The sequence below is a fragment of the Bos indicus genome, chromosome 1 (assembly GCF_029378745.1).
Source record: "Bos indicus isolate NIAB-ARS_2022 breed Sahiwal x Tharparkar chromosome 1, NIAB-ARS_B.indTharparkar_mat_pri_1.0, whole genome shotgun sequence".
Classification (NCBI taxonomy): domain Eukaryota; kingdom Metazoa; phylum Chordata; class Mammalia; order Artiodactyla; family Bovidae; genus Bos; species Bos indicus.
This window is the reverse complement of record NC_091760.1, coordinates 118,586,604-118,599,169: the sequence shown is the minus strand read 5'-3', so window position 1 is coordinate 118,599,169 and position 12,566 is coordinate 118,586,604. Positions and strand designations below refer to the sequence as shown.

Genomic DNA, 12,566 nt, shown 5'->3' with positions numbered 1-12,566 from the left:
TTCTCAATAGAAGTGTACTATCTAAAAGATGTGTATTTTGCTTCAACAGCTTATCACTGCAAGTGTGTAGATCCTTGGCTAACTAAGACCAAAAAAACCTGTCCAGTCTGCAAGCAAAAAGTTGTTCCTTCTCAAGGCGATTCAGACTCTGACACAGATAGTAGTCAAGAAGAAAATGAAGTGTCAGAACACACCCCTTTACTCAGACCTTTGGCTTCTGCCAGCACTCAGTCATTTGGGGCTTTGTCGGAATCCCGCTCACATCAGAACATGACAGAATCTTCAGACTATGAGGAAGATGACAATGATACCGACAGCAGTGATGCAGAAAACGAAATCAATGAACACAGTGTTGTGGTCCAACTGCAGCCTAATGGTGAACGGGATTACAACATAGCAAATACTGTTTGACCTTCAGAGGATATTGGGTTATTTCCTTTTAAAATGTTTATTTAGGCATATAGTTTGATTTTTTTTTTTTTGCTCCCTTCAGAGATTTCTGTAGAGATAATTTATTTTTTATTCTACAGGTTAATCGAGATTACTGAAACAGGTTGTTTTGATCTGGTATTTATCTGCAGGAGTGTACTTCATTTCACTAATAATAGACTGGTGCTGTAACTCAAGCATCAATCGACTCTTTTGGAATGAAACGTAGCCAAACATCAAGAGATTCCTCAGTATAGCTTGCAATTAAGACCTAGATCACAGTATGCACACGTTTCATGTTTTTACACACAGGGTCAGTGCTGTGGCCACCGAGCATGAGCTGAGCCAACTCCCATCTCCATAAAGTTACCTAGAGTTGTTGAGCTGGAATATGCTTGTTCTGGTATTTGTCCAAATTGCCATAATTAGCAAGAGGCGACTATCAGCACCACAGAGAAAATCAAAGCTTTTTCCTTTCTATTGCCAAGTAGTCTTACCCTGATAGGAACAGTCAGTACTAGGGCAGTTTGCAAAATGTTTTTATTTTTAAGGCTTTTAATACTATAGTGTCATGTATGAACTTCATTTATCAGCTGAAGTAATGTCTCTGACTTTACTTACTGAATTTCAGTATCCTTAAGGATTCTGTGTGGTGATCAAAACATAAACAAAATGCTGTATAAAAATACCAAACTTCAGTAATTGTTAATACTCAGATTATATACCTCTTAATAAAGAGCATCCTATGCTTATTAGCCCTGCTAAACTGTGTACAGAGGAAACTGTTCAAGTATTGGATTTGAAAATGTTGCTTATGTTTAACAGAACTAATGATGTATTTAAACAATGTATTATGAAAAGCTAAATTACACATTGTTAACTATGTAGAAAATATAGGCTTATATATATATAATCAAAATGCTAAGAATTTTTATATGGCCTTGTATGAAGGGAGTTTGAATGTTAATAAACACGTTTTCCACTTTGTTTGTTCTCCTGTAGTATTATTACCCACATTAAACTTATTTATATGCAGTGTTTTTTAAAGTTATAATGATTAAGGTAATTTAGGGCAGATAAACACACATTACCTTAGGATTTTATACAAAGTAACCGCTCACAAGCAATTAGGGAATCCCCCCAAAACTGCAGACCAAATCATTCCAACAACAGTGTACATTATGGGACCTTCTTATAATTATGGTACATCTTTAGAGTAAACTGCTGTACAGCCTCAAGAGGGTAAATAGCTAGATTTATCTGTATTAACATGGGAAATTAATAGTGAACAGACATATTAGAGAATAGTTGAGTATACCAGTTAGCCTTCTGTTGTAAAAAAAATTTAATATTTTAAAAAAATGTAACACTATTGAGTGAAATTTCACTTTTTGAACTGCTTTAAAAAAAATTCTTATAAGCAACAACAAAAAGTGAATATTTCCACTTAGGAAAATAAAAAATTGAATTCTTCATTATTCTCACACCCCTACCCCACAGAAATAAAAATAAGACCTGAAAAACAGAATTATCAGTTTACTATGGTACTTAAAACAGTGCTATGGAATTTGACACACCTGTTTGATCCTAACTTTCCCAAACCTGTCTGGTCATTTGTGTAATTCATTTCTCCTAAGGTAGGGTGTAAGGTCCAAACACTGAGCTCAGTGTCCAGAACATAATCGTTTTTATAATTATCAAATAATAAGATCATACCTAAAATATAATTTTTTAAAGGGAAAAAGTTAATCACTGTTAAGTGTATTAGATGTTATATTCCCTCAGCCTTTAATCCACAATTCAAATCAAGGACTTGGTTCCTTCAAATTTGTTAGGAATTTTTCCGAGGCAAAAATAATTTTCTTTTCAAACTCTCTCAGTTGTTAAAAATATGTATACTTAACAGCACTATCTAGGACTGTTTCTAGTTCTAACAGTCACTTGAAATCTTTTATAATTTCTCTATGGTATAATTATACAGCTTTTTTTAAAAAGCCACTGAAGAAAATTAAAATCCCATTTCCACTAAAAAATATCTTCCTAATTTAAAAATCTTCTGATTATAAAAGTATTGTTACCTAGAAACTTACCTGAGAAAAAGGTGTATTTTGCCTTCAGAAATACATATGTAAAATACATTATACACGATACATATTTATCCCATTATATAAAATTCATTGGTGAGCACTGTCTTACGTAATTCTTCAATGACTATCTTCTGAACATAGTCATTTATTCAACTCATAACCCTGAAAGTCAAATCTTGTAGTTTTCCAAGTTTCGTTATTCTAAGAAACGCTGTGGGAGTGACATTCTGCTACACAAATTTATATAGCTTCCCTTCTTTAGGTTAAATTCCTAGAAAAGTACAAAGCAAAGATACATGTATGTATTTTCATAAGTGCTTTTCTAATTAAATTATGGGAAGGGGGCCAATGACTAGTTTCATTCATTATTTTAGTGATAAAGTTGCCATCTACTGTCTTCTCTGGTGGCTCAGGAGGTAAATAATCCACCTGCAATGCAGGAGACCTGGATTCGATCCCTGGGTTGGGAAGATCCCCTGCAGGAGGGCATGGCAACCCACACCCCAGTATTCTTGCCTGGAGAATCCCCCATGGACAGAGTCTGACAGAGCTGGACCCAACTGCGGGATTAAGCAATACAGCACAACTACTGTCTCCTCCCCCCTTACCCACACCTCTGTCACAGACACATCCCCTTACCTACTCAGAGGTTCATTCAGTAAGGGTTTCACAAGTCTAGTCACTGCTTTCTAGTTAGTTACCCTCAAGTGTAAATTTACATTACTATAAAATCATAAACCATCACAACCCAACCACCAAATTTCCATCTGACAAACCTCTTGTTCCTAACAGGGATCTTAACAGGTCAAGAATATTTTTTTTTCTTTAACCTTTCTAAGGTGTGCCCAACCATCATAGCAGCCCCAAATCCCACGTCTCCCATACCTTTACATGCCTGTATGGCCAAATTCATAACAACACTGTCAAAGAAAAAACTTTTAGTTATGCACAGTGTATCTTAAGAGATTACCTTCTATTCCCTAACCCACTCATTCTCAAAGGGTAGCATATAGTCCTTAAAATGAATCAGACTGACCTAATGATTATTTCTAAAATGACTTCTAGAAACTTCATCTCCAGGGTAGCATTCCAGAGCCCATAATCTGGGTTATAACCAGTTCCCCAGTTTTGCTTAGACCCACCAAGTTTTGAGCTTGGACCTTCTACTTGACAGTTCATGATAATCACTTACCTGAATAGTATTAAAACATATTTACTAAAATTCAATACATCTCCTAGGTGTATTCAATACATCTCCTAGACCTTATGACCTCTGGGATTAAACTTGGCTATTACATAGTCATAGTTAACATGTCACTCCATAGACAGAAACTGCAAGACATCCCAATCCCAGTTATCTTTTATGCTGCCTAAGGAATGTCTCCTCTTATGTGAGAGAGTCCCAGCTGACTTCAGCCTGCAACACAGCCTCCAAATCAAGAGAAGTCATATGTATGACAGTTCAATACAGAAGAATCCACAAATGCAGAAACCCTTCATGATATTGGGCCCCTTACCGCTCACTAGATTTTTCATTTCAAAACATCAGCAACAAAAAAGTATTTAATTTCTAGTGGATAAATCAATTTTTGCCTCATAAGCCTGAAGATGCACCCAAAATGACAAGCCGTTTTTAACAGGGCAAACAAAGCTTATTAAAAACATAGGCACTCATTTTCTTTATAATACTAGAGGAAATGGAGTAGGCCACCAGCTCAAGTTTTTGAAAAATTTTATGCTTGCAGCAGAGTATATTCCCATTGTGTCAAAGATCAACTGTAACAGTAAGCTAACAATTTATATAAATAACAGGAGTCTAGAGTATTTGGTTGGAATAAATTTATTTCATCTGTCTGTAAACAAGGTGTTTAATAGTTATGGCATTTTTTTAAATGCATATTAAATCAGATGAGTTAGACTGTATCCCAGATGTAACAAAGTGCAGGGAAAGAAATGGACAAATCAGCAACAAGATTTGTTTTTAAATCTGTACATTATCCACAAGGCCCAAACAATAGAAGCAAATACTAGAATGTCCCTAAGGTAGTGCCATTCGAAAGAAACCTTGAATAGGTCAGTTAAAATCCATCTCACAATAGCAACAGTTCATTTTAACAATAGTATGGCACAGAATACATATGAGAAAAATTCATCACAAGACAGCCAAGTCCACAATAATGCAACTTCATATAAAAACTCAAGCTGCAAATAAAAGTTGGTCCTATGAAGAACAAACTGGACACACTCCAGATGGTTATGTTGGGATACCTAATGTCCATAATGGCAGCCTTTTACAATTTTACTAAAGAGTAGAGCTGGTGTGCAAAGAAAAAGACAGGAACAAAAATCTGAGCTATTGCAAAGATGGAATGTCCCTTGGGATTCAATCAGTATGGTTACTATAAGGTCATGGGAGGAAGTGCATTTTGCTCTTGTTTTGCAGTTGCACTTGTCATATGTCCTGTGGACACTATGATAAAAGGTTTGTCTCTACTCAAGTGCAACAACAATACTAAAAGCAAACTACTGCAGCTCTCAATAGCTCATCAACAAAAGTGATATTAATTGGTTAAATAAACCAGGCACTGCATAAAAGAAGATGGAAGCAAACCAAATACCTATGTGCAAAGGGAGGGGGTGGGAAAAGAGGAGTGAAGGAAAGATGCATGCACTTTTTCCTCCCAACCATGCGCTATGAAAGGAAGACTAGATGAGCTAAGTAAATGCTCAAAGTGCTGAAAGACATTGATCAAATTAGAGATTGTACAACCGGCACCTTGCTTAATATTAACTTATTTTAGTAATCAATATCCCATTAATTGCTAAGACAAAGTGATGCCCAACTTGGCATGCCCCCTCCCCCCAAATTTCAAGGTATCATGCAAATCATTATTGTGCTGCAATTATGTTGCCAGATAAGGTTGGTTACATACAGTGGTTAACATACAAATGATCCACTGGGCAAACAGGAATTGTGACATTAGAAAATAGGCAAAGAAAAATTAGCTACCATCTATAATCTGGTAGCTCTGTGACCATAATTGGGGTGATGATGAAGACAGTTGCTAGGAAGATGGGGAGAGGCTGCTTACACATCAGACCTCCTCAGGTATAAAGCGAGTTCATATGCTTTCTTGTTAAGTGTGCCTCCGTGGACACCTTCCTTTCCCATGACTATAACCAATGCTGGAGTACACAAGGAAACAAAACAAAAGTGAACAGAATTATTTAAGGGGGGGGGCAGAAAGAAAGACACCTTTCCCCACCAACAGAGGGATACAAAGGAGACACAGGTTCATACCCCATCACCCTGCATTGCTAATAAAATTTCCAGAATTAAGACTCAAGCTTACAGCTAGGAAAGTTTAAGAGCAATTTTCCCCTAATACTTAACAGTCTGCCTAGCAGCTAGAACCCAGAGTCTCTCAAGTATTTTGCCATTGAGTATGCCTTCTTATTCAATCCGCCTCCATGGACCCCTTCTTTTCCCATTACAAAGACCAAGACTGAAAGAGAAAGAAGAAAAGTGTTTCAAAAGAAGTGTTAATCAAGAGAGTCATATAAGTTTTAGCAGACAGAACCCCGATTAATAAGTTAACATTAAGTCAGTTTTTCATGAACAACGAAGCACTGAAGTCAGCCAGGTCTCCAAAAAGAACTTTCAAACTAGTAATATGCTGAAAACATTTTGACTATTAACTGCATCTTGGAAGTCCAATCAGTGCAGCTGCAGTGCTCTATAACAATATCTTTACACTAGCTAGGGGGAAAAGAGTGTGATTATCTTTTTTTAATATTGGAGTATAGTGATTTACAAATGTTGTGTTAGCTTCAGGTATATAGCAAAGTGATTGGTTATACATATACATGTGTTTATTCTTTTTCAGATTTTTTCCCATTTAGGTTATTGAGTAGAGTTCCCTGTGTAGGTCCTTATTTACTTTATATATAGTAGTGTGTATTTGTGGAGAAGGCAATGGCACCCCACTCCAGTACTCTTGCCTGGAAAATCCCATGGACGGAGGAGCCTGGTAGGCTGCAGTCCATGGGGTCACTAAGAGTCAGACACGACTGAGTGACTTCACTTTTACTTTTCACTTTCATGCATTGGAGAAGGAAATGGCAATCCACTCCAGTGTTCTTGCCTGGAGACTCCCAGGGACGGGGGAGCCTGGTGGGCTGCCGTCTATGGGGTCACGCAGAATCGGACACGACTGAAGCGACGTAGCAGCAGCAGCAGTGTGTATTTGTTACTCTCAAACTCATAATTTATTCCTCTTCCCCAACTTTTCCCCTTTGGTAACCGTAAGTTTGTTTTCTAAGTGTGTGAATGTTTCTGTTTTACGAACAAATGCCTTTGTATCTTTTTTTTTAAGATTCCACATATAGGTGATTTATCTTTCTCTGTCTTTTATTACTTTACTTAGTATAATCTCTAGGTCCATTCATGTTGCTGCAAATGGCATTCCTTTTATGGACATCTATCTTATATAGAGAACAAAAACCTTCTGATTAGCATGACAAATACACATTAGACTGGTCCCCCAAAAATAAATTTTAAAAAACATACTTATAAAATTCTTCCCTAATTTAACTGCTTGATTAAGTACAAACTGTTAAGTCTTACCAGTGAGGCTAAATGTGTATTAATTACTTCCAGAGAAAAACCAAGACTGAATTTTAAATAGCATTTTCAGTGCCATTCAGAAGAGCGCAAATGACAAGTTCTGAAGGTCTGTGCTTACTGATATCCTCACTGTGTTAGCTTTGTTTTTAATTGAGTATAAAACCCTAAAATAAACTTATTTCCAACAACAGGTTTTTCTATGATGCAGTTCAAAGGTCTATCCTCAAAATATGTGTATGTATATATCAGATTTTATATTTACTGCCACTAGATGTCAGTAGTGCAGTGTGGCGCAAAAACATTCCGGTTTTTATGTCACACGGTTGATGCTTCTTTTTAATATATTTATCTGAGCTCAGCTACTTTTTGAGATTTATCTCCTATTTCACAGCCATCTAATTTTCCTACAGAGAAATACTCATACGTAGCAATGCACAGCAGAACAGGAGGAACCTTTAGGCACTCCAGCTGGTAGGCCCACTGCAGCTAACAGTGGCTTCAAGTTTCTTCACATGGTAGATTTGGTCTTAACATTAGATGGGCCAAATCTGCTCTATTAGGCTATACCAGCCTTCTTTATTTACAAAACATTTTCACAGGTTAACACATTTAAATGTATTTGTAAACCAATTAGATGTCATAATAAATCTCAACTTTTAAAGTTTCTTTCAAAAAAGTGAGACTTATTTAGTACAGTAAGAATTTCTGCAATGTTGATGATAGTCAGGAAACACAAGAAGTTCTGGATCAGTATATAAATGAAATATAGTTTCCTATTTTTCAAATAAATCAGGCACATATAGTCTTTGAAAATATTTAAGAAGTGCAAAACTTACTCCAAAACCCTCATTCTAATTATTTCTCTCTTCTCCAGCAATGTTTCTAATAGAAATGGAAGCCAGTATTAATTTTTCATTTTTTATGCTGAATAGTGAATGACTAAAATGTGAGCAAGAAAGAAAAGGAAGACATTCAAAAGTCAAAAACCCAGAGGGACTAAAATAACCAATTTGAATGATTTAACAATCTGAATAGCAGTTGAGGAGACAAAGTGATTTTATTTAACTTTTTATTTTAAAGTATAGTTGATTAACAGTGTTAATTTCAAGTGTAAAGTGGTTCAGTTATACATACAGAAGAGACAAATTTAGATTTTCAGTTTACTAAAGTTGGAACTGAAGAGCTGCTATTAATATTCTATTTCAGCATTAAGTCAGGATGTCAGAGGTGAGGCTGTATATGCAGCGGCTGTAGAGTAAGTGAATCTAAAGCAGTGCCTCCTTCAGTGCTGGGCAGTTCACAAAAACCACCTTAATAGCCATTATGGACTAACACTTTATTCAAAATGTTAAAGAAACTGCTTAATAAGTTGTAATGTGACTTGCAACGATTAACCAAAAGCGTGCTGTACTCACCTCTACCAGCTCTGCCCACGGCCACGTTGTACGTTGGCTCCCCACCTTGACTCTTTGTCCGGATGTCCATTGTGCAGTCACCGTCCACGTATAGGCTATCTCTGATCACTGAGCACTTCTTTGCGCCAAGAGTCAAACCATTGGTAAAGAAACCTTCCCGGTCTTTTCCTACAATCATATCTATTTCTACTGGCTGCCCCCACCCCCAACCACAAAAAAAAAGAGAGAGAGAGAGAGAAAACAAAACAAAAAGTTGTAGTTAGTTTCTTGTCTTGGTGTAACAGGCAAAGTGGCAGGTTTGTACTACCACTACGAGACATCCGCATTTCATTAATGTAAAACCAAGTTTCAGTCGTTTCTAAAAAACTACTTAATCTTACGGGATGACATTTTATATCAGGATGACATTTTATATCAGTCAGTTAATTTCACAGTTAAAGAGAGTGGTCTGTTAACTAAGCCCAGTCTATGCAAAGAATCTCCAGTTGGTAGATGACACTAGATAAACTACAAACTTAAGAGTTATTTATAAACTTGTTTCAAGTCAGGTGGTACACGAAGTGCTTATGTAATGGTAAAAATTCACCTAAAAACTTTCAACAAAATCTAATCTATCACAGTCACGTAACAGTCTTGTCATATCAAACTTAAAGTTGTTTGAAAGTCTCCTGAAACAAAGTCCATGCTTGGCAGATCTGTTTACATCTACTCTGCTTCAAATAGCTTGACAAACCCCCTCTAGTACGAACTTCAAGCCCTGAATCTCAGTGCATCCCCAAATTCATATTTCCCTCCTCTTTTATTTTAGCCGCTACTCCCTCTCCAACTTTCCTTCCCCTCCCTCCTCAGTAATCAGTTTTCTTTCTGGGCAAATGCAAAGAGGATTCTGTCTGTAGCACTGCAATAGGCAACCATAAAAGAACAGAGAAAATGGAGGGAGAGTGGGAAAGAAACTGAGGTAGAGACCAGAACCGGAAAGGAGAAAACGTGCATTCTAACATTCCATGAATAAGAAGGAAGGCGTCGCCCCCATCAGAACTGCAGAGTCATAGCAGGCCCCAGCCATTTCCAAGCACACTCCCGCAATCTTCCCAGCCAGACAGCGGGAACTCACACACAAAGACAAGAGGACTGCAGGAAAAAAGTTGATCGCCAGACGCCAATTCTCTGTAAGAATTGTAGTCCACTGCGGCAACAGAGAACCTGAAAGTACCTGGATAAGGAGTTCTACACAGTTAGACCTCAAACCATGTTAAGTAGTACAAGAATAATTAGTAGCACCCATAGTAAGGGGCCTGAATTTTGGCATTTGATAGGAAGGGGGCGTGAAGCTTAGGAAATTAAGAGAATGTTCCTGTATTTGATATAATGTCACCATTTTAGATCCTTGTGCAGAAAGAGACAAAACAATAAAGCAGCACTGGAGGGCTTATTGACAATTATTCCCCAAACATGTGGCAACCGAGTCAAACCACCAAGTCACAAGAAAATCAGGCGCCGGGAAGCATTAATCTGCACTAGTTCCCTTACGAAGATCACTAGAGGGAGGGACTTGGAGAACTGAAGCATCCCCTCGGTCTTCGCAGATTACTGAAAGCCCCAAGCACCCCCTTTTTTTAGAGCTCTGTTGCGTAATTGGGGATAACGGTATATCGATGAATCTCCATAGGAAAGAAATCAATGGCAGATCGCCATCTTGGAGAATTAAAAAAAAAAAAAATCCTATGGAGCCAGAGATTCACGAATCCACCTACGTTGTCTGCGTTCATTTCTCGCAAGCCCAAGAGGCCTGGACACCGGCAAATCTACGCCAAGTGGCCGCGAGGATCCTGGGGGCCGGGCAGCCGCCGCCTCCCACAGCTCGCGGCGCGGGCGGCGCGCCGTCACCGGAGCTAGGGGCGGCTCGGCCACCCGAGGACCCGCGCCCCAGCCCGGCTCCTCCAGTCCCCGCTTCCACCCGGGAACGTACAAAGCAAACCCCAGGGCTTCCAGGGGACCCCGGGGCGGGGGCGAGAGTGGGGAAAAGGCCCCCCACCCACGAACCGGTGCGTGCCCCCTCCCCCAGCCTCATCCGGACAAGCACTGGGAACGCCGGCGAGCCCGGCCGCCGCCCCCGCCACTCAGCGCAGCCCCGGCGAGGGGGCGTCCCCGGGCCTCGGCCTCTCCGCCCGCCCGGTAGCCGCATCCTCGGCGCCCGCCGCCCGTCACACCTGCCGGCGCGGCCCTGCCCGAGTCCGGCCCCGCGCTGCGGCGTCCCCACGGCTGGCCCCGCATGGGTCCGGGGCCGGGAACCCAGGTCCCCGCCGGTCCTCACCGTAATGCTCTGGAAGACGCCCCCGGCCGTGGCTGCCCAGACGTATTTGGCGTCGCAGTAGCCGACAATGGCGGCCTCCTGGCAGCAGCCATCGCACATCAGGTTATCCACGTAGCTCTGCCAACCGGCCATCTTCGAGCCCTTCGCACTGCAGCGGGGACGGCAAGGAGCAGCAGGCGCAGCGGCGGCGGCGGTCGCGGGCGGCGGCGGCGGCGCGGGGGGAGGCGGGGCGGGGGCGGAGAGGAGGCGGCTCTGCGCAAGCACCGACCGCCCCCCTCCCCGAGGAGCTGCGGAGGGAGGACGCGGGGACGGCGGTGAGGGACAAGCCGCGGAGCGCGCCCGGCCCGGCCGCCCTCCCGCCCGCGACCGCGGGGCTGATTAACTAGCGGCGGCAGGCTGCGGAGCGGCTGTGCCGGCGACGGCGCTGGAGACTACTCTTCACCGTGGCTCCCTTAGCTCTCCGCGTTCCGGCGGGGCGTGCGCGCGCGCGTGCGTGCGATCCTTCCGCGGCGCCCTGACTCTGAGGGTCCCGAGAAGGGAGGGGGAGACTGAGCGGGGGCGCGGGCGCGGAGGGATACTGCCGGGGGCAATCACGGCGCCACGTGCGGCAGGCGAGGTCTGAGTGAGGCGGCTTGCTGAGGGTGGCTGAGCCTCGGACCCCGGGCCTGCGGAGAGGGCGTCTCCCTAGTCGCACTCGGTACCCCGGGGACGGCGGCGTCTGGGGCGCCTCGGAGTCCCCGCGTCCGGGCGGTGAAACGCCTGGGTCCTGCGGCCGGCGGCTCGGGATGCGGAATCTTGCGCCTTGGTGTCGGATTGCAGAGTTGCCCTGGTGACGGGATGCGGAGCGTTAACTCCTCTTTGTGGTCCGGGCAGGCGGGTAGCAGAGTCGGCCACTGTCATCTTAGGCATCCTCAGTGGAACCCTCTTCTCTGGACCTCTCGGCCACAAACGCTACCAGGCGGGCGCGCTCCGGCAATCTGAAATCAGAGTGGCATTCTTGGCTTTCAGGAACATTTCTGAGCTTTGCCGGTCTTTCATTGTTGCTTCATTTGGGTACCAAAGGCCTCTCATTGTGTGGGTTCCTTGACAGGAAGAGCCTCTCTTCCCCTGTCTTAAAGCGGCTAAATTGCTCGTAAATTCCGAAGGAAACAAATAGCGAGCAATGTAAAACTATTGGTTGGTAACTGGGAATGTTACTGGTGGGTCGAAGAAATCTGAATATATAAGAATTTAAAAATCTAAGAACGGGTTCGTTGTATGAACATATTACTATTTCTACTCTCAAAAGCTAAACTAATTTCGGGACCCAGATCGGAGAATGGCTCGTATTTAGGTGGTAAAACATGGGTAGAGTCCCTGTGAATATTGCGTGGTCTTTAGTAACCGCTGGGCGTTATGACTATGCAAAGGATAAGGAGACGTCCCACGATTTCGATTTTAAATGAACTAAACGACCTGTCAATGAAAAGAAGAGAGCATCTCAGAGCGTTTTTGAAAAAGTTGATTTTCAACTTTAAAGTTATCATGTAAGGTCACAATTAGTGACAAGGAGGGTTCCACATATGTTGCTCAGGAAAGAAGATAAAAAACGTTGCTACGTAATCTAATTGGTTCTGACGTTTTGTATTTTGTCTGATGTTTGCTTTGAAATGTACAACTCTTAACCGGCAAAGAGGGGAAATCACCGTAAGCGA

General features: G+C 41.9%; 2 protein-coding genes across 6 annotated transcripts in view; one reads left to right on the top strand and one right to left on the bottom strand.

Moving 5' to 3' along the window:
- The window catches only part of RNF13 (ring finger protein 13), a 127,100-nt gene extending 125,684 nt beyond the window's left edge, over positions 1-1,416 (top strand). For all 4 annotated transcript variants that reach the window (XM_070793240.1, XM_019960927.2, XM_070793243.1 and 1 more), the window contains one exon: positions 50-1,416. In XM_070793240.1, coding sequence (XP_070649341.1) covers positions 50-411 — 362 coding nt within the window. In that variant the 3' untranslated portion in view covers positions 412-1,416. The remainder of the gene's footprint in view (positions 1-49) is intronic.
- Positions 1,417-4,340: 2,924 nt separating this feature from the next.
- On the bottom strand, positions 4,341-11,377 carry PFN2 (profilin 2). 2 transcript variants are annotated; one of them, XM_019960914.2, is made up of 3 exons: positions 10,873-11,377; positions 8,559-8,751; positions 4,341-5,702 (listed from the first exon to the last, which is right to left on the bottom strand). In XM_019960914.2, the coding sequence occupies exons 1-3, from the start codon at positions 11,002-11,004 to the stop codon at positions 5,605-5,607; spliced, it is 423 nt and encodes a 140-aa protein (XP_019816473.1). In that variant the 5' UTR covers positions 11,005-11,377; the 3' UTR covers positions 4,341-5,604. The 2 variants fall into 2 exon arrangements, with proteins under 2 accessions (XP_019816473.1, XP_019816467.1); XM_019960908.2 differs by having other exon boundaries at positions 4,341-6,022; positions 10,873-11,343.
- Positions 11,378-12,566: the final 1,189 nt, after the last annotated feature.